Source organism: Oryctolagus cuniculus, chromosome 19 (assembly GCF_964237555.1).
Source record: "Oryctolagus cuniculus chromosome 19, mOryCun1.1, whole genome shotgun sequence".
Lineage (NCBI taxonomy): Eukaryota > Metazoa > Chordata > Mammalia > Lagomorpha > Leporidae > Oryctolagus > Oryctolagus cuniculus.
The window spans coordinates 33416097-33437620 of NC_091450.1; the positions used below are offsets into that span (position 1 = coordinate 33416097).

The 21524-nt window shown below is 64.5% G+C and overlaps 1 protein-coding gene across 18 annotated transcripts in view; it reads right to left on the reverse strand.

Moving 5' to 3' along the window:
* The window catches only part of MAPK8IP3 (mitogen-activated protein kinase 8 interacting protein 3), a 41920-nt gene extending 23099 nt beyond the window's left edge, over positions 1-18821 (reverse strand). For all 18 annotated transcript variants that reach the window (XM_051830286.2, XM_051830278.2, XM_051830275.2 and 15 more), the window contains exons 1-4: positions 18327-18821; positions 5614-5734; positions 2451-2521; positions 2039-2130 (exon numbers count right to left, since the gene is read on the reverse strand). In XM_051830286.2, coding sequence (XP_051686246.1) covers positions 2039-2130; positions 2451-2521; positions 5614-5734; positions 18327-18644 — 602 coding nt within the window. In that variant the 5' untranslated portion in view covers positions 18645-18821. The remainder of the gene's footprint in view (positions 1-2038; positions 2131-2450; positions 2522-5613; positions 5735-18326) is intronic.
* Between the last annotated feature and the right edge of the window lie 2703 nt (positions 18822-21524).

A 21524-nucleotide genomic window follows, 5' to 3' on the forward strand; every position in this document is an offset into this window, starting at 1 on the left:
GGGCAAGTGAGGGGTCTCCAGGGGTGTGGGGAGACCCCAGCAGAGCAGGCACTCGCTGCTGGCTACCAGATGGCTGCACACAGGCAGTGGGACCCGGCTGCGGCACACAGAACCCATGGAGGCGGGGCTTCTGACGGGGGGTGTGTTCTGGTCCCTGAGGGCAGAGGAAAGCCCCACACGGTCTTCAGTGGGACCCCAAGGGCAGGCGAGGCCCAGGTGTGTCCAGGAGCCCTGTCGAGGGCAAGAGAGGCATCAGCCGCAGAGCCAGGGGCCGCTCTGAGGAGGGCAAGCAGGCTTCCCCCAGCCTCCAGGGGCCCACGCTGAGCTGCAGCACCAAGCACAGAGCAAGGAGCCTGGGCTCAGCCCCAGCACCCAAGGCCCCATCGGCAGCAGATTACTCTGCGTGGAGGCCCACAGCATGGCACACCCTGTTTTGTCTACCAGAGCCTGGCGGCCCATGGTGACAGCTGGAACCAAGTGGCCACAGCCTCGGCCAACTCCACAGGGCCTGGGCCCTGAGCGCGGAAGTCAACGAGCACACTGCCTGCCTCTCCTGCCCAGCTCCGGGGCCTCCTGCCCTGAAGGGGTCCGGCAGGGGAAGCCCAAGGTCCGTAACACCCAGCTCTCAGCACAAGGCAGCCCAAAACGCCTGGCCCCTGCCTTGGCTCAGGCTGCTCTGTACAACTCCCCACAAAACACCACGAGCACTTTGGATCCAGGTCAGAGTTCCGATCCAACTACTTGGAAACCCTCACGGTGATCTGGGGGCCGGAAGCCAGGAGCTCACCGTGTTGAGGAGCTGGTGTGCCAAGCCGTGAGACGGCACCAGCAGGTCACTGATGCCCCGTGAAGCGCAGGAAGTGCACCTGCAGGCCTTCCCTTACTGGCTCCTTCCCGTCTCCTGGCGGGGCCAACACACAGGCCGCAGCCCCAGCCCCGGCCCGCCGGTCCCCCTGCCACCTGGCCTCGGTTCCAAGAGGTCTTCATGTGACACGGTCTGTTTTTGTTTCTCACGAGATTCTGCAGTCCAGAGCCCACGGTTCCGCCCACAGTTACCAGGAAAGACGGAGGAAGCCCAGAGGTGGACACCCCACCCCAGACCTCCTTGTCTGCAGATACAACCCAGAGGCCAGGGAAGAACCCAGGAACATGCAGCCAGACGCCTTCACGACTCGGCAATGAAGGACCACAGCCTGACAGCCCTCCCGGGCCCCTGAAGCCAACCCCGATGAGCGTGGTCAGGTGTCCCCAACACCTCGGACAAAACCTTGGGCACTCTGCTTCCATGGGCCTGTGGCCAGTCCACCCTTCCTCCTAGGCACAGGAAACAGAGGAGGAGCCCAGCCTCAGCAAGCTTCTCTGCTTCTCAGTGAAAACCAGCACTGGGTCCTGAACTCAGGCCACGCAGGGCCTCGGAGACGGCGGGCACTGTCCCGCCGCTGTGGTGGCCAGGCCCCTTTCCCCAGCCACACAGCTGGTAATCCAAGGTGGTGCATTCTAGACAGCCACCTGGCGTGGTGCATCGGCCAACACCTAGCAGCTGTCCGAATGGAACATGTGGGCACACTAATCTTAAAGCCCAGAACACCTCACCCCGTCCAGACATACTGCATGTCAGGCCTGAGGCTACCCTCTAACAGGGGCCGGAGGCGGGCGTCAACCCTCCTGCCCCTCCAGTCTCAGTGTGAGGCGGACAGCGTGAGGTGCATGGCCCTGCGCCACTCAGCCGGGAGCCTGCACGCGGGCTTGGAAGTCTCCCTGCTCCGTGAATGTCTGGAGATGCGCCCCAGTGCTGGTTCTGGTCACATGCGGATTCCAGAGAGTCAGCAACACAAGGCACATGGACCATGCAGTTTTTCCCGGGCCTGGAACTGAATTGGGGGCTGGCAGGAGGCACACACCAGCGCCACACATCCCTCAGGGTCTCAAGCCATCTCCACACGGCTCCTGCTTAGCCAGCCTCGCCGGCTCCCCTCGGGGAACGGGGTTTCCCAACACCCTCAGGGCGGACCACAGTGCCCGGCGCTCAGCCGCCTACCTCCGCCCGGGCAAGCTGCTCTCGGTCTGGCTGGTCCCCCCGCCCTGCTGCATCTTGGACCTCTCGATGTGCTCCACGTAGGTCTGGATCATCTGCCGGGAAGGAACCTGTCAGCGCCGCTGGGATGGCGCCTGGCCCTCCTCTCTAACCCGAGATCGCAGGAAGACGAGGCGGAGGTCGGGAATGGTGTCTAGCCGGCACGAGGCCTGTGACTTACAGGTCTGGCAGCAGATAAACACTGGGGGGGCACCCACAGCCGAGCAGCCCTCCCAGGTGCCTGGGCGGGCCATGCTCTGCCACGCCAGGGACCCACCTCTGTGTGTCGCAGCAGAGAAATGCCACGGACGGCACACAGCCGAGCAGCCCTCCCAGGTGCCTGTGCGGGCCACGCTCTGCCAGGCCAGGGACCCACCTCTGTGTGCCGCTGGTGCAGGGCGTTGTACTCCTTCTTCATCTCTGACTCCCGCTCCTCCAGCCGGCAAACTGCAATACACAGCCACTGCCCGTTACCAGCACAGCCTGCTCCCCACCTCCCTACACTCTGCAGTGGGCACAGGGTGGGCAGGGGCTCTGATGCCGGCACAGATGGGCAGTGGCATTCTGCCCGGGGTCGTCACCAAGGGGGCGAGCGGCCCGTGCTGTGCTGCAGGAGAACACTTGACTCTGCTACAAAAACAAAGACAGAGGGGCTCCTGGAGCAGCCTCTGCCACAGTCAGCCGGGGCTCCAGGGTGGGCAAGGCTCAGGGCAGGAGCCGAGGGCAGACGAAAAGCCAGTGTGCCGAGCGACAGAAGATAGCTGAACAAGCAGCCCTGCCCCTACCTCTGCCGAGCGAGTGACGACCGCGTCCCCTGCTCTGGGCTGACAGCCTGGTCTCCCCAGAGTGGCAGCTCCTGCTGACTTAGGATGGTCCCCTCTGGCCCCAAGAGACACAGGTCAGCGGTGTGGCTGCAACCCTCTGGGGCTCCCTGTCCAGGGAGACTGCGCTGGGGGGTGGGGGTGGGGCAGCTGCAGAGGGCATGGGGGGGTGGGGTCATGTGGCCACAGAGCATCCTGGGAAGCGGGCGGCAGGGGCCTCACCAGCTCAGGCCCTGTTTCCAGTGCGAGACCCTCCTCCCCTCACCCTGGCTTTGTGATCTCCCAAATCACACAGTTCTCAGTTCCCCGTCTCCTGCCAGGCTGCACGCTCTCCTGCGCCGTGCCCTGGGCAGGGGGGTGGCCATGGAGGTGCCCACCACCTGGAGGAGCAGCCCCTAACTCCAGAAGACCCTGAAGCACTCAGACACGCAGGCACGCAGTAGAGAGAGGCACTCCTGGGAGAGAGGGAGGCGCCGCCGTGTCCCAGGGAGGCGCGGACTGCCTGCACTGCCAGTCTGCAGAGGGGTGTGGCCGAGGGCCTGGCTGCGCCCTGCTCGGGGGCAGGTGTGCAGCCGCTGCATGGGTGGAGGGCCCGGCCTTCACTCCTGGTGCTGACCAAACAAAGAAGTTGAGTCTGTAATTTGAGTTTAGATTTACTGCCTTCTAAGAACAGACAAAAAAGGCTTCACATGCAGTTGTACTTTAACCAAAGGAGAGAAAGGGTTCTGCGTAGTTAACAGGGGGTTCTGTGTGTGCCCAGGGCAGCCTCAGGTCTGCTGCTACCCAGCAGGCACAGCGGTGGTGACCCGGAGCCACCGGAAGGCTGGCACACGCACGGGCAGGGCGCCGGCCTGGCACAGTGCTTTATACTGCACCCCTGCCCGCACACCAAACCAGCTTCCTTCCCCAGCTCGATCCAACTTTTCAGAGAAACGAAGGCACCAGCCTTCCAAGACAACCAGGCGAAACAGGTATCCAGGAAAACACCTAAAATAAGTGTTATACTACTACCGCTACTACTAAGGGGCTGGTGTGCTAGCACAGCGGGTAAAGCCACTGCCTGTGACGCCGGCATCCCACAGAGGCGCTGGTTCGTGTCCCGGCTGCTCCACTTCTGATCCAGCTCTCTGCTAATGGCCTATGAAAAGCAGTGGGATGGCCCAAGTATTTGGGCCCCTGCCACCCACACAGGAGACAGGGATGAACTCCTGGCTCTGGCTCTGGCTCGGCCCAGTTATGGCCATCTGGGGAATGAACCAGCCGTGGAAATAAATGCATCTTATAATATGATAATAACGGCCGGCGCCACGGCTCTGGAGGCTAATCCTCCGCCTGCGGCACCGGCACCCCGGATTCTAGTCCCGGTTGGGGCACCGGATTCTGTCCCAGTTGCTCCTCTTCCAGTCCAGCTCTCTGCTGTGGCCTGGGAAGGCAGTGAAGGATGGCCCAAGTGTTTGCGCCCTGCACCTGCATGGGAGACCAGGAGAAGCACCTGGCTCCTGGCTCTGGATTGGCGCAGCGCCGGCTGTAGTGGCCATTTGGAGGGTGAACCAATGGAAAAGGAAGACCTTTCTCTCTGTCTCTCTCACTCACTAACTCTGCCTTTCAAAAAAAAATACGATACGATAATAATAAGAATCCTATTTCCTTGCCCAGCCAGGTTTTTTTTTTTTTTTTTTTTTTTTTTTAAGAGAGACTGACTGACTTATTTGAAAGAGCTATAGAGAGAGATGGAGACAGAGAGGTCCTCCACCTGCTGGTTCACTCCCCAAATGACCACAGCAGCCAGGGCTGGGCCAGGTGGAAGCCAGGAGCCAGGAGCTTCCTCTGGGTCTCCTGCGGGTCCAGGGCCCAGGCACCACCCCGCGCCGCTTTCCCCGGAGCACTAGCAGGGAGCTGGGTTGGAAGTGCAGTGACTGGGACGTGAAGCGGCACCCAGGAGGGGTGCTGGTGTCGCAGGCAGTGCAGCCCAGGGACGGGTCCCACACACACCCTGATAGCCACAGCCCCTTCCAGGAGCTGTCACCACAGTGCTGGCTCCCTCAGGACCAACCTTCAGCTCGGGAGAGACCAGGACTCCACACTGCTGAGGGGGTGGAGACCCTCAGGGCCAATGGGCAGCTCTGCTTTAAGGACCACAGACGGACCTTGGGGACCGATGTGTGACTTTGGGGTCAGATTACAGCACTGGGCAAGGTGCTGTGCGTGGTCAGGTGTCCGGCTCAGGACACTTGCTCCCCACGTTGGAGTGCCTGGGCTCACGTTCCAGCATTGGTTCTGATGAACACTTCCTGCTAATGCACACCCCAGGGGGCAGCAGGTCGTGGCCCAGGTACTTGGGTTCCTGCCACACCCACACACGGGAGACCTGGAGGGAGCGCCGGGCCCCTGGCTTCTGCCTGGCCCAGCCCCGGCTGTTGCAGGCACTTGAGAGTAAACCAAGGATGGAAGACCTCTGTCTCTCTACCTTTTGAACAAATAATGAAAATACATTTTGATGAAGGTGCTGTGTGCTCACACGGGCCTTAGTTACATATTTTCACACAAGCCTCGAGGTGACCACAGGGCACCACGGCAGGGTAAAGAGATAAGTGCCGAGTCAGTCCTGGAGGAAACAGCACGGCTGGCGCTGGCTTTTCTTGAACCTTGTTCAGCGAGGCTGCCTGGGCCCTCCGGCCGGCTGCGGCAGGCTGCGGCTCAGCCCCGCCAGCCACTTACTCTGATCCGCGTAGTTCTTGGCTTTCAGCTCCAGCTGCCGCGTCTGCAGCTCGTAATGCTCCACCTGCGTCCGCAGCTCTTTCTTCTCCTGTTCCAAGGCATCTTCAAACTCGATGAACTTCTGTGCAGGGGAGACAGAAAAAGGGCAGGCGGTGTGAGTGCGGTCATGGGCGGGGCGGGGCGGGGCGGGGGTAACTGCCCTTCACCCGAAGGGCCACAGGCTTCAAGGACCAGGAGGCCAAAGACATGGCTGAGGCCAACGGCGAGGCCGGAGTGGGGCTGTCCCTGTCCCAAACCTGTGTTTCCCACGCTTTCGCAGTGCCTGCCACCCTCTGCAGGCAGACCCCAGGACACAGGCCGGCTGTGAGAGGACCTGCTGCCCAGCTGGTGCCATCCGTGGGGAGCAGAGCGCGGTTGGAAGGGTGGTGCCCTCCCCGCCCCCGCCCCGGTAGCAGCCCCACACCTGCTTCACGAGAGCTCTGGTGCCGCCATCTTGAGACTGCCAGTGCACCCGGACCCCAGCGACAACGCAGCCTGGGGCCCGGGGACTCGGAACGCCAAGCCCTCCCTGCTCCCAGGCCCCACAGCAAGACCGAGGCCTGGTCTGGGCTTGTTACGGCGACCTTAGACGGCAGCCTTCCGAGCAGCATTTCCAAACCAAGTGGGGAAAGTCGCGCCCTGCAGGAGGAAAGCACTCCTGGAAGGCCTGGGCCCACCCGGGATGGGGTGTGGCTGGGGCGTGAGAAGGAAGCCGGAGCGTTATCAACTTCATTGGCAGGAAAGGAGACTTCAGGCTGGCTCTCAACTCCCACAGCGTCCTCAGAAAACAGGACAAAGCAGCAGACTGAGCAGCCGGCGAGCCCGGCCCCGCCCAGCCCCAGGGGCACCTCTGCCAGCTCTCGGTGCTGAGACCCACAGGCCCCAGGGACAGCTCCTGAGCAGGGGGAGTGCAGGGACAGCAGAGAGGAGGGGCCTGGGAGCAAGGAGTGGACGGAGGTCTTTGCATGTGGCTGCGGTGGTCTCCGGTCTTTGCATGTGGCTGCAGAAAACCAGAGACCATCGCAGCCAGGAAGAGGCACAGTTCTCAGCAGCTGCAGAGAGGGGGTGGTTCTGAACGCGTAGGTTCGAGCGGCACAGGCGGTCTCAGGCCCCACCGTGCACTGACCTTAACCCCATCACCCCGCTCAGACCACCGTGCACTGACCTTAACCCCATCACCCCCCGCTCAGACCACCGTGCACTGACCTTAACCCCATCACCCCGCTCAGACCACCGTGCACTGACCTTAACCCCATCACCTTCCCCCCCAGCTCAGACCACCGTGCACTGACCTTAACCCCATCACCCCCCCAGCTCAGACCACCGTGCACTGATCTTAACCCCATCACCCCGCTCAGACCACCGTGCACTGACCTTAACCCCATCACCCCCCGCTCAGACCACCGTGCACTGACCTTAACCCTATCACCCAGCTCAGACCACCGTGCACTGATCTTAACCCCATCACCCCGCTCAGACCACCGTGCACTGACCTTAACCCCATCACCCCCCGCTCAGACCACCGTGCACTGACCTTAACCCTATCACCCAGCTCAGACCACCGTGCACTGACCTTAACCCCATCATCCCCCCAGCTCAGACCACCGTGCACTGACCTTAACCCCATCACCTTCCCACCCCAGCGTCAGAAAATGAAGACAATTATGCAAACAATATCTGGTTTTGTAGAAAATAATCAGACGAGTGTATTAAGTAAAAAGAAAAATATATTTTTTAAAGATTGTTCCCTGGCCGGCGCTGTGGCTCACTTGGCTAATCTTCCACCTGTGGCGCCGGCACACCGGGTTCTAGTCCCGGTCGGGGCGCCGGATTCTGTCCTGGTTGCCCCTCTTCCAGGCCAGCTCTCTGCTGTGGCCCAGGAAGGCAGTGGAGGATGGCCCAAGTGCTTGGGCCCTGCACCCGCATAGGAGACCAGGAGGAAGCACCTGGCTCCTGGCTTCAGATCAGCGTGGTGCACAGGCCTCAGCGGCCATTGGGGGGTGAACCAACGGCAAAGGAAGACCTTTCTCTCTGTCTCTCTCTCTCACTGTCCACTCTGCCTGTCAAAAAAAAAAAAAATTTGTTCTCCAGGAGTTGTTTACCTCCAGGTGGCCCAGAATCTGGAGCAGACTCCGGGAGGAGCCTCAGCTGGGTTCGGTTTAAATCCACAGCCGCAGACAGCTGGGTGAACACAGCCAAGGGGCAGTGAGCGACCGCACGGCGTTGGCTTGTTTTCCTTTTTTACAAATGTTTATGTGTAGATGGACACAGGCTCCAAGACAGCACGCCATCCTAACCATGGGTGGGAAGGATGCCATGGCGGGAATCCAGATGTTCACACAGGAGAGGGATCAGGTTCCCCAAGCTTCTTAATTCCACCTGTGGCCGAGGACTCTCGCCTTCCTCGGCTATCTCCTGGCCTGCGTCCTGCGTCCACCCCTCCCCGGACCCTGCCCAAGAGATTTACTTGTTATTTATTGGAAAGGCAGAGCCACAGTGGTGGGGCAGGGAGAACACACACACACACACACACATACACACACACACAGACATCTTCTATCTACTTGTGCTTGGCCAAAGCCAAGAGCCTGGAGCTTCTACAGGTTCTCCATACGCAGGGGCCCAAGCACTTGGGCCAAATTCCACTGCTTTCCCAGGCCATTAGCAGGGAGCTGGGTGGGAAGTGGAGCAGCCGGGTCCGTATGGGATGCTGGCTCGCATGTGACAGCTGTGCCTGCTATGTCACAACACTGGCCCCAAGGAAAATAATTTTTCAAAAGCATGACCATACATACAATCTAGAAAACCAGGTGAAACTGATATTCTTCCAATTTGTGTGTGGGCATGAGTGTGTGGTGGGCTGGCGGGCAGGCACAGTGTACACAGTTCATGCAACCCATTCACTTCTGTGCACGGAACTCCTTTCTACACCAGTAAGCATATTCTACCACTCCCTGCTTTATTAAAAAACTTCCATTCATTACCCTTTGAGAGGCACGCAGAGTGAGCCTCCCACCTGCTGCTTCGCTCTCCAAGTGCCTACACCGGCGGGGCCCGCACCAGAACTGGAGACTCAATTCAGGCCTTGGGGCCGCGGTAGAATTGGGGCCCCTGGGCCCCTCCTGCTGCACGCAGGTGGCCAAGCTCTGTGCGCAGGTGCGGGTGCAGACTGCCCAGGGCTCTCAGGGGAGGCCCCACCTCACGCCCCAGCACCTGCCCTGAACTCCAGCCGTCTGCCAGTCTCAACGATGGACAATGGCACTGCACTGCCGCTGACATTTCTGGCTCCTGGTTACGTGACAAAGAGCGCTCCACACAGGGGCCACACACGCTGCTTCTGCAGTGACAGCTCATTCATTCAATTTTTCTTGTTGACCTCAAGAATCCGTCAGGGCTGGTGCTGTGGCACAGTGGGTAAAACTGCCACCCCCAATGCCGGCATCCCTTGTGGGCGCTGGTTCGCATCTGGCTGCTTCACTTCCAATCCATCTCCCTGCAGACAGCCTAGGAAAAGCAGGACCCCTGCCACCCACACGGGAGACCTGGAGGAAGTTCCCGGCTCTGGCCTGGCCCAGCACTGGCCATGGAGGCCATCTGGAGAGTGAACCGGAAGACAGACGCGCTCTGTCTCTCCCTCTCTCTCTTCCATAACTCTGATTTTCAAATAAATAAATGACTCTTTAGGAGATGACGCTAACAGAAGCCAGGACTCCGACCCCTGGAGTGTGGGGCGACTGTCGGTAACTCTCGGTGTGAGGTGACTGTCGGTAACTCTCGTCCACGGGTTTCCGACTTCTGACTTTCACGTGCAGGTGTGTTCCCAGCACAGAAAACACACGGGTTGGGTGACCCCTCAGGACACCACCCAGCTCCGGCTGCTTTGCTGGAAACGCAGCCCAGTGGCACCAAAGACCTTGATCTTTCCTGAGATCGATCGATTTATATCCTTCCCAGAAATACGCCAGCGGGAAAGGAGGTGGTGTGAATTTCAAAAAAAAAAAAGGCTCTTTTCTCGGTGTTCGACCTTAAAAGCAGACAGAGAGGCACGGCTGCCGTGCCCGGGGGACCCGCTTGCCACAGTAGCTCCCAGTGTCACGGTGACTTCGCATCACGGCCAGATGCTGACGCAGCCCAGACTTTGGGTGCTGGCTCAGAGCTGTCTCCCCAGCAGTGTCAGCACCCACATCTACAGTGCACAGAGCAGGGTGAGAGGCCCCGCAGGGTGCACACAGAGGGAAGGGTGCTTCTGCACCAAGGGTCAGGGTGAGCCCAGGAGCGCGAGGCCATGAGCCAGCGCACCTAACGGTTACGTCACAGTGACCACTGGATTCAGCGTCCGCCGAAAACCAATCCCAACAACTGGCTGGATGCACGCTCATCTCTCAAGAATTGGTAAGAGACACAGAAAAAAAGGAAAGGAAAAAATAGATATCATGATACCAGGGGAAGAAAAAACACAAAAGAAAACGGGAAGCTAAAGCCAGGACTCCAGTGACCCCCCAGGAAGACGGCTCCAGCAGAGCTCCCTCCTGCTGGGGATGCCCCAGCTTCCACCCCCACCCCATTCCTCAGACTGCGGACGCTGAGCCCCGGCTTGCAGCAGACGAAGGTTCCCTGCTCTGCGGACGTGCACACACTCACACCGGGGCAGGTGTCACCAGGACGCTGTGTCCGCCGGTCCTCACTGACAGGGGAGAAGGAAGGGGTGAGCGGCTGGCAGGAGCGGGAAGGGACAGGAGCCCAGGGTGCGCCCAGAGAGCGTGGGAAACAGAGCAGCCTGGGCGGGGAGGGGCGCGCAGAACACTGATGAGGGCTTCGCTCTGCATGTGCCCCTGCGGATGACGAGACGGACATTCCCTGAAAGAGGGATATTCTGCTCGGCACCCCCAACTCGCTAGCCCGAAACAGGTGTTCAAGATTACACCTGGCTCTGGGGTCCCCACAAACATGGCCTCTCCTGTGGGGAGTGCAGCACCCCCGGAGATCTGACACAGGGCCGGGGCTGGACCCTGGCCTCTCGGGAGCAGTCTCTGACCATCCTTGCCTGTCCTGAGACCTTGCGGCTACGGCCTTGGTTCAGAGGACTGAGCGGTGCAGCCAGGGCTATGCACAGGGCAGCAGGTGGATGGACCGACAGCCAGCAAGGGGACGCTGGCACAGTAAGGAGTGACACCGGCTGTGTGCACCAGGTCACACAAAAAGATGAGGTGCTGCGTGGCTCTCTGCACAAGGCCATCTGTGCAAAGTCCCTGAACGAGCAAACTGACCTGTGGTCACAGAAGCAGGGCAGCGGTCACCTGGGGACGGGGAAAGGAGACCCTGGGGGTCACGAGTGTCTTCACTGCCTTTGTGGTGGGGCTAGGGCTGGATTCAGGGGTTTGCACCTTGTCACTGAACCACGCACCACGTCTGTGCAGCTCAGCGAAGGTCACTGCCACCCCAACAGAACAGGAAGAGAAGCCCAGTGCGATGGTCTGGCCATCAGGTGGACGCTGAATGTCGCCCAGAGGCCCACGCGCTAGTCTGGTCTCCAGGGTGGCACCACGGGGAGCTGGTGGAAAGTCAGGAGGCGGGGCCTGGTGGGAGGTGCCGAGGCCTCCCTGGATTGTGCCCGTTGAGGCGGCTCCCCGAGATTCTGGTCCCACCAGCCTGAGCCGGGCCTGGCCTGCGCCTCCTCCCTGGCTCCTCCACTGACATCCACCACCAGCCCAGGGGGGCCGCCTGACCATGGACCCGCACGTCCAGGACTGTGCGCTCAGCACGCCTTCTCTCCTTTACCTCAGGCGCCTCCCTGTGGCAGCGAAATGCTGACCCCACGTCAGCCCTGCGCTGCCAGCCTGCGGCCTTGGGCGATGTCATCACCTCTCTTACTCCTGGGCGTGGCGTCTCCTCCCACTGCCCTGCCTCGTGCCCTCCTCTCCTCACACCTTCCTTTCCTGCCGGGAATTGAGTGACTTAGAAATACTCACCATCTGCCCTTCCGTGAGGGCAGCTCAGCCAGGCCGTCCACGCTGCACTGCCCAGGTTCAGTGGCCCTGGCCACATGCAGCCATTTCGACTAATACGCGTGAAAATGAACTGTGGCTAAAAACGGGGCTCTGGGGCCGGCGCTGTGCATAGCTGGGCGGCCCCCGCCTCTGGCGCCAGCGCACAACATGGAGGTCGTTTGCGTCCCAGCGGCTCCACTTCTGATCCCGCTCCCTGTGGATGCGCCTGGGAAGGCCGTGGAAGACGCCCCAGTGCTGGGCCCTGCACCGTGTGGGAGACCTGGAAGACGCTCCCGGCTCCTGGCTCCAGATCAGCCCAGCTCTGGCCATTGCGGCTGTTTGGGGAGTGAGTCAGTGCATGGAAGACCTCTCTCTCTCTCTCTGCAACTCTGCCCCTCAAATAAATAAATCTCTCTCTTTTTTTTTTTAAGATTTATTTATTTATTTGAAAGAGTTACACAAAGAGAGAGGAGAGGCAGAGAGAGAGAGAGGTCTTCCATCCAATGGTTCACTCCCCAATTGGCCACAATGGCCGGAACTGCGCTGATCCGAAGCCAGGAGCCAGGGGCTTCCTCCAGGTCTCCCACGCGGGTGCAGGGGCCCAAGGGCTTGGGTCATCTTCCACGGCTTTCCCAGGCCACAGCAGAGAGCTGGATCAGAAGTGGAGCAGCCGGATCTTGAACTGGCGCCCATTTGGGATGTCGGCACTGCAGGCGGCAGCTTTACCCGCTACGCCACAGCGCCGGCCCCAATAAATAAATCCTAAAAAGCAAAAACAAAAACACTTGTGCTCCTGGGTCCCCTATGACATCAGCGACTGGGCTCCAGGAGGCGGGCACCCACCACCCCTCGTCCTGTACACACACCTAACGGGCACGGTGGATATAGGGACCCCTCACGCTCTCCTCACTCCCTGGTGGTCCCGGCAGTGGGCGTGGCATGCCTGGCGGTAGGGAGCAGAAGACCAGGGGCAGAGACACCAGAGAGACAGAGGTGAGGCCGCTGAGGAGAGGGGAACCTGAGGCACGGGGCCCTCCCCAGACAGCCAGGATGCACAGGGCAGAACGTCACAGGCCCCCGGCAGGGCTCAGCAGCAGCCCTGGGTCTGGTCACCAGGCCACAGGCAGGCAGGTGGGGGCCCATCCTGCCCCGTCCAGGGTCAAGGTCAGCCGAGCAGAGCCCAAGGAGCCTCTCCAGAACAAAGTGGACAACGGGCACGCTGGCCGGAGCAGAGGGGCAGTACGGGAACACTCGGGATTAGGACTCTGGGTGAGCGGTGTTATGTCTGCAGCTTTGCACGTTATTTCCAAACAGTTTTTATTTATTATTTTTTTATTATTATTATTATTTTTTTTTATTTTTTGACAGGCAGAGTGGACAGTGAGAGAGAGAGACAGAGAGAAAGGTCTTCCTTTGCCGTTGGGTCACCCTCCAATGGCCGCCGCGGCCGGCGCGCTGCGGCCGGTGCACCGCGCTGATCCGATGGCAGGAGCCAGGAGCCAGGTACTTATCCTGGTCTCCCATGGGGTGCAGGGCCCAAGCACCTGGGCCATCCTCCACTGCACTCCCGGGCCACAGCAGAGAGCTGGCCTGGAAGAGGGGCAACCGGGACAGAATCCGGCGCCCCAACCGGGACTAGAACCCGGTGTGCCGGCGCCGCTAGGTGGAAGATTAGCCTAGTGAGCCGCGGCGCCGGCCCCAAACAGTTTTTACGAATATTTTTAAAAAATCAGATGCTACATTTAACCTAAAGTCCTAAGTCTGGAAGAAATGACTCACTCTGCCAGCTGACCGCAGCCACGGGCTCGTCACACCACGGAGGCGGCCGTGTGGTCAGCTCTGGCCCAGCCAGCCTCTCCCCAGCATCTACACTGGCCAGCGAGGTGTGCCACAGCGGCCGATTCCTGGGTTCTGTGCCTCCTTGTCCCCATCCTCCAGGGAGCCTGCGCTGGAGCCCCGACTGAGGGCAGCTGCCCTGGAAGGCCTCTTGGAGGCCGCCAGCTGCCTGGTCTGGCAGGGCGGCGCGGCCGCAGAGAGCCGCGTGCACTGTCCACGCAGCAGTGAGCCGGCTGCTAGCAGTGGGAGCGAGTGAAACCGCTGACTCAGCGACGCACAGAACGCAGGATGATGGTCTCTGCAAGGCATCGTGGTGTCTGCCTTCTGCAATCTTTCCCTCAGCTTAAAAGTGTTTAAACATTCCATGAAATGGGTTACACCTACTTCACCAAGAAAAAATCAGTTTTGGGTAAAACTTTCTTCCACCTGTGCTAACTCACACGCATCAACTGCCGAGTCATCAGCAAACATCCCGGAGGGGCGGGGGAGACGCGTGGCCGCACAGCTCCAGTGAGCAGAGGGCCGGGAGGGGCGGAGGAGACGCGTGGCCGCACAGCTCGAGTGGGCAGAGGGCCGGGAGGGGCGGGGGAGACGCGTGGCCCCACAGCTCCAGTGAGCAGAGGGCCAGGAGGGGTGGGGGAGACGCGTGGCCGCACAGCTCGAGCGGGCAGAGGGCGGGGAGGGGTGGGGGAGACGCGTGGCCGCACAGCTGGAGTGGGCAGAGGGCGGGGAGGGGTGGGGGAGACGCGTGGCCGCACAGCTCCAGTGAGCAGAGGGCCAGGAGGGGTGGGGGAGACGCGTGGCCGCACAGCTCCAGTGAGCAGAGGGCCGGGAGGGGTGGGGGAGACGCGTGGCCGCACAGCTCCAGTGAGCAGAGGGCCGGGAGGGGTGGGGGAGACGCGTGGCCGCACAGCTCGAGTGAGCAGAGGGCCGGGAGGGGTGGGGGAGACGCGTGGCCGCACAGCTCGAGTGGGCAGAGGGCCGGGAGGGGCGGGGGAGACGCGTGGCCCCACAGCTCCAGTGAGCAGAGGGCCGGGAAGGGTGGGGGAGACGCGTGGCCGCACAGCTCCAGTGAGCAGAGGGCCAGGAGGGGTGGGGGAGACGCGTGGCCTCACAGCTCGAGCGGGCAGAGGGCGGGGAGGGGTGGGGGAGACGCGTGGCCGCACAGCTGGAGTGGGCAGAGGGCGGGGAGGGGTGGGGGAGACGCGTGGCCGCACAGCTCCAGTGAGCAGAGGGCCGGGAGGGGCGGGGGAGACGCGTGGCCGCACAGCTCGAGTGGGCAGAGGGCCGGGAGGGGTGGGGGAGACGCGTGGCCTCACAGCTCGAGTGGGCAGAGGGCCGGGAGGGGTGGGGGAGACACGTGGCCGCACAGCTCAAGTGGGCAGAGGGCCGGGAGGGGCGGGGGAGACGTGTGGCCGCACAGCTCCAGTGGGCAGAGGGCCGGGAGGGGCGGGGGAGACGCGTGGCCGCACAGCTCGAGTGGGCAGAGGGCCGGGAGGGGTGGGGGAGACACGTGGCCGCACAGCTGGAGTGGGCAGAGGGCGGGGAGGGGTGGGGGAGACGCGTGGCCGCACAGCTCGAGTGGGCAGAGGGCCGGGAGGGGTGGGGGAGACACGTGGCCGCACAGCTCAAGTGGGCAGAGGGCCGGGAGGGGCGGGGGAGACGTGTGGCCGCACAGCTCCAGTGGGCAGAGGGCCGGGAGGGGCGGGGGAGACGCGTGGCCGCACAGCTCCAGTGAGCAGAGGGCCAGGAGGGGTGGGGGAGACGCGTGGCCTCACAGCTCGAGCGGGCAGAGGGCCAGGAGGGGTGGGGGAGACGCGTGGCCGCACAGCTCCAGTGAGCAGAGGGCCGGGAGGGGCGGGGGAGACGCGTGGCCGCACAGCTCGAGTGGGCAGAGGGCCGGGAGGGGCGGGGGAGACGCGTGGCCGCACAGCTGGAGTGGGCAGAGGGCGGGGAGGGGTGGGGGAGACGCGTGGCCGCACAGCTGGAGTGGGCAGAGGGCGGGGAGGGGTGGGGGAGACGCGTGGCCGCACAGCTCGAGTGGGCAGAGGGCCGGGAGGGGTGGGGGAGACACGTGGCCGCACAGCTCGAGTGGGCAGAGGGCCGGGAGGGGTGGGGGAGACGCGTGGCCGCACAGCTGGAGTGAGCAGAGGGCCAGGAGGGGTGGGGGAGACGCGTGGCCGCACAGCTCGAGTGGGCAGAGGGCCGGGAGGGGCGGGGGAGACATGTGGCCGCACAGCTCGAGTGGGCAGAGGGCGGGGAGGGGTGGGGGAGACGCGTGGCCGCACAGCTCGAGTGGGCAGAGGGCCGGGAGGGGTGGGGGAGACACGTGGCCGCACAGCTCGAGTGGGCAGAGGGCCGGGAGGGGTGGGGGAGACGCGTGGCCGCACAGCTGGAGTGGGCAGAGGGCGGGGAGGGGTGGGGGAGACGCGTGGCCGCACAGAGACGCGGGCGCTACGGGAGTTCTCTAGGGCCGAGGAGGTTTTAGCGCTGACAGTGACCGCTGAGGCCATTGTCTCTCAAACGTCGGTTTTCCCGTAGCCTGCGTGCCACTCCCGGGAAAGGGCTCTGGGCTCCTGGCCGGCCGCCGGGTGATGCAGCAAAGCAGGCCCGCTCACCGGCCCGAGCTCCCCCTCCTCCAAGGGAAGGAGCTTGAGGCACTCACACTGGGCCACAGGACCTGCTCTGCCCCGCGGGGGCTGGCGATGCCCGGGCTCGCCGTGAGCCCCCAGGGGCTCTGCCCTGACTGCCACACCGTCTCAGCACAGTCCTCCACGTGCCACATCCGGAACCCACCCGCTTCCCCAAGCAGCCGCGGCGGCCCAGAGAGGAGACGAGGCTGGGTGCAGGGGCCTCTCCCGGGACCCCACCATCTCCAGCCACTGTCACCCCAGGGCTCCAGCCGCCAGGACGCGCCCAGAACCTCCCAGGGTGCTGGCTGTGAGGCAGGGGACGGCTGCTCTCTTGGGTCAAGGCCTTCGGGAGACCCCTGCCGCTCTGTCGGCTCAGGTTCCCGACTCTGACTAAGCCTTCTTGGCCGGCGGCTGGGCCGGGCCTCGGCCGACAGCTCAGCCAACTCTGCACCACACCACGCCTGCACCGGTGACCTCCAGCCCTTGTGTTATCACACACCTCCGTGATCAGAGGCCTTTCCCGCAGACCCCTGCTTGCGGTGACAAGGGAGCCGGGATGCTGCGTGTACGGCATCAGCCCCGTCCTCACCAGGGCCTCCTGGTGCCATCACGGCTGGCCGGCCACCCACCCTTTCCCACAGCCCTCCGCAGCTTCTCCAACAGCTGGGGCAGCGGCGGGTGAGCCGGCCTGCACACCACACGCACACCCAGCGGCTCTCAGTCCCCAGAGCACTGGCGGGAGGGTGGACGCGTCCATCCTGGCGGCTCCATCCCAGCCCGGAGCTGCCCTCTGACCCCCTGCAGCGCGGGAAGGTGCGTCCTGGCCTGGTGCCCAGGGCTGTGCATGTGACCTTGGGCAGCCCCCCACTTCTTGGGGCCAGCTGCTCCCCTGCGAAGCACCCCAGATCTCCGTAAGCTCTCACACTCCAGCTCTGGCAACCCTGACGTGGAGAACGTCACACCAGCTTTGGTGGCGGCAACCAGACGGGAACCCGGGAAGCAAAGCCAACCAGAGCCGGCAGGGATGACGCCAGACAGGACACCGGCGCCTTTCACAAACACGCGTGACGCGAACCAGGCCATAAACCGCTGCGGCTTAGAGAAAAAGAAAAAAAAAGCCAAGACACTGGCACCGCCTCACGGCTGAGCACCGAAGCCAAGAACGCTAGGCCCAGTTAACCAGGAAGGAACCCGAACTCCTCTGCCCCCCCCCCCCCATCCACAAGCCCAAGAGAACCGCGGGACCTCCTCCCCGCAGTCTCTGGGCTCAGACCCACCCGGACAACTCGCTCCTCCGCCCGACGGGCAGGTGACCAGGGCCAAGGTCACGGGGAGGGAGCCCACGGCCCCCGCACCCCCTGCGCTGGGTCCGGCCGCCGCCGCGCTCGGCATCCCTGGCGCCCCCGGACCAGCGACTCCCGGTTAGGGACGCATCCAACGCCGCCGCCCCCCTCCCCCTCCCCCGTCCCCACAGGCTGCTCTGGGTCCTCGGGGGCCGGAGCCGGCGACCCCGGCCCCGCACCCCCTTCGCTCGGCCCTGGGACGGCCGCCGCCGACCCCGGCCCCGCACCCGTCGCGCTCGGCATCCCTGGCGAGGGGGTCAGGCTAAGCGATGCTCCCCGCGGCCCCGGACCGGCGACTCCCGGGCTAGGGCCGCCCCGGCCCCGGCCGCGCGCCCTCGCCCCGGCCCCGGCCCCGGCCCCGCGCCCCCGCCCCCGCCCCCGCCCCGGCCCCGGCCCCGGCCCCGGCCCCCGCCCCGGCCCAGCCGCGCGCACCTCCTCGCCCCCGGCCCCGGCCCCGGCCCCCGCCCCGGCCCGGCCGCGCGCACCTCCCCGCCCCGGCCCCGGCCCGGCCCGGCCGCGCGCACCTCCCCGCCCCGGCCCCGGCCCGGCCCGGCCGCGCGCACCTCCCCGGCCCCGGCCCCGGCCCCGGCCGCGCGCACCTCCCCGGCCCCGGCCCCGGCCCCGGCCCGGCCGCGCGCACCTCCCCGCCCCGGCCCCGGCCCGGCCCGGCCGCGCGCACCTCCCCGGCCCCGGCCCCGGCCCCGGCCGCGCGCACCTCCCCGGCCCCGGCCCCGGCCCCGGCCCGGCCGCGCGCACCTCCCCGGCCCCGGCCCGGCCCCGGCCCGGCCGCGCGCACCTCCCCGCCCCGGCCCCGGCCCCGGCCCGGCCGCGCGCACCTCCCCGCCCCGGCCCCGGCCCGGCCCGGCCGCGCGCACCTCCTCGGCCTGCTTGCGCAGCGCCTTCTCGCGCTCGTACTGCGTGAGCAGCTGCTCGTTGTCCTCGCGCAGCAGCTCCAGCTCCACCTCGTGCTCCTGGTTCTCGCTGAGCACCGAGTCCAGGTTCTCCAGCACGTTCACCACCAGCGGCATCAGCTCCTTGACCACCTCCTCGTCGTAGCAGTGGATGAGGCGCTCGAACTCGCGGTAGATGGAGCCCGCCAGGCCCGACACGCGCTCCGACATCACCGAGCCCGAGCAGTAGTCGTCCTGGTAGACCACCACGCCGCCGCCCTCGTCCATCGGGATCTCCATCATCGCGGCCACCGCCGCCGCCAGCGCGGCCCGCTGTCCGGCCGGCGCGCCCGGCCCGCCCTGGCTGCCCGGGGGTGCGCAGGCCGCGGCGTCGCCTCGGGCGCCGCCGCCGCTGAGGGGGAGGCTGAGGCGACTCTGCTGCCGCTGCCGCTGCCGCCGCTGCCGCCGCTGCCGCTGCCGCGCCCGTCACTCAGCCGCCGGAAGTCCCGCCCCCGCCGCGCCGCCGGGGGTCGCAGCGCCGTGACGTCAGCGGAAGCGGGCTCCGCGCCGGAAGCGCACCGGAGCCGGAAGGGCGGTTTGCGGCCGCGCCGGGCGGTGCGCGCGGACGGCGGCTTCCAGGCCGTAGCGGGTCGGGGGCTCCCGGGTGACCGCGCCCTCCGCTCGCCCGGGAAGCGGCCTGCGGCCCGCACCCCGGGCCGACCCCGGCGCGGCTCTTGTCGGCCGTGGGCACGTGTCGAGGCCACCTAGTGGGTTTCCAAGTATCCGCTTTTTGTTTCTCTGATCTCGTTCAAAACTGTCGGAAACGGGGTCGAGACGCGTCTGTTAAAAGCAGGGACTCCGTGCCCGGGAGGGGCGGGCGTCGAGGCGCGTCCAGCCCAGCCCGCGGGGTCGCGGGGGTCGCGGAGCCAGCCCCTGCCGGTGCGCCCGGGACCCGGCTGGGGCTCCTGGCTTCGGCCGGCCGCTGGGGGATGAACCAGCTGATGGGAGATCTTTGTCTGAAAGTGCCTTTTATGCAAGAAGTTTTTTCATCAACCATTTTTAAAAATTTTTTCAAAAGATTATTTGAAAGACTTGGAGACCGAGAGGGAGGCCTTCCAGCCCCCGTTCCCTGCCCCCAGGGCTGGGCTAGGCTGAAGGCTTTATCCGTCGCCCCGTCCTCTGTGCTTTCCCAGGCACGGGCTGGAGGTGGAGCCGCCAGGACAGGGACGCTGGCGCGGCCGGCGGTGGCGTCCTGAGCCCTGCCTTGATAGGTGCGCATCTCTTAGGTTTTCAGTTCTCTCCTTTTTTAATCTAAATCTGGTACCTGCAGCCTTCGGGGCGCGGCCCGCAGTCAGCCCCTGGAGGCCTGTGTGTGACCACACACCCAGACGTTGTGAACCCAGGACTTCACTTACATTAGGGACGGCTTAGAGTCGGCCCCGAGCCTCTCATCCTGACCTGCACCACGGCCGCCCTGGAGCCGATCCCTCCCCGTCACCCAGCGGGCTGCGCGCCCCGGGCTGAAGTCCCGCGTCAGGCGGCCTGGGCTCTGCGCGCCCCGGGCTGAAGTCCCGCGTCAGGCGGCCTGGGCTCTGCGCGCCCCGCGTCAGGCGGCCTGGGCTCTGCGCGCCCCGGGTTGAAGTCCCGCGTCTGGCGGCCTGGGCTCTGCGCGCCCCGGGCTGAAGTCCCGCGTCTGGCGGCCTGGGCTCTGCGCGCCCCGGGCTGAAGTCCCGCGTCAGGCGGCCTGGGCTCTGCGCGCCCCGGGCTGAAGTCCCGCGTCAGGCGGCCTGGGCTCTGCGCGCCCCGGGTTGAAGTCCCGCGTTCAGGCGGCCTGGGCTCTGCGCGCCCCGGGCTGAAGTCCCGCGTCAGGCGGCCTGGGCTCTGCGCGCCCCGGGTTGAAGTCCCGCGTTCAGGCGGCCTGGGCTCTGCGCGCCCCGGGCTGAAGTCCCGCGTCTGGCGGCCTGGGCTCTGCGCGCCCCGGGCTGAAGTCCCGCGTCAGGCGGCCTGGGCTCTGCGCGCCCCGGGCTGAAGTCCCGCGTCAGGCGGCCTGGGCTCTGCGCGCCCCGCGTCTGGCGGCCTGGGCTCTGCGCGCCCCGGGCTGAAGTCCCGCGTCTGGCGGCCTGGGCTCTGCGCGCCCCGGGCTGAAGTCCCGCGTCAGGCGGCCTGGGCTCTGCGCGCCCCGGGCTGAAGTCCCGCGTCAGGCGGCCTGGGCTCTGCGCGCCCCGCGTCTGGCGGCCTGGGCTCTGCGCGCCCCGGGCTGAAGTCCCGCGTCAGGCGGCCTGGGCTCTGCGCGCCCCGGGCTGAAGTCCCGCGTCAGGCGGCCTGGGCGCGGCCTGCGCTCTGATCCTTCCCCCTCTCCAAGTCTGCACAACCTCTCAGGAGGGTGAGCTGCTCCACGGAGGTGTGACAGCACCGGCAGGCAGCTGAGCGGTCAGTGGGGAGGCTGACCGAGCCCACAGGGAGCCCCTGTTTGCAGCGGTTTCTCAGCCCCTGCTGCCACCATGGGAACTTTTATCACTGACAGGATTGGGGCAGAACGCCTCCTTAAAACTAATTACAGCAAGTTTTTAAATACTTTAAAGAGACAGAGAGCTCTCCCATCTGCTGGTTCACTCCCCAAATGGGCACAATGACCACAGCTGGTCTGGTCGGAAGCCAGGAGCCAGGAGCTTCTTCCAGGTCTCCCACGTGGGCGCAGGGGCCCCAGCACTTGGGCCATCTTCTACTGCTTTCCCGGGTGCATTAGCAGGGAGCTGGATCGGAAGTGGAGCAGCCGGGACTAGAACTCGCGCCCATATGGGATGCCAGTGTCGCAGGCAGCATCTTTACCTCTACTGCACCATTTCTGGTCCCAAAGCAAAATCCCACAAAAGGCCACGTGCCGGATAATTCCTGCTCACTGAAGGGTGCTCCTGGCTCTCACCGGGAAGAGCCTTCCTTTCAGGTTTGAAGGCATGGTGACACTTTGCGTCTCATCATAAGGCCCTAAAATTAGAGATGGCCACAGACCCTCCATAGCTTTAGTTTAAAAAAAAAGATTTATTTATTAATTTGAAATAAATTTATTATTTGAAAGATGGAGTTACGGAGGGATAGAGAGAGAGAGAGAGAGAGAGAGAGAGAGAGAGAGAGAGAGAGTCTCCCATCCTCTGATTCACTCGCCGAAGAGCTGCAACAGTCGGG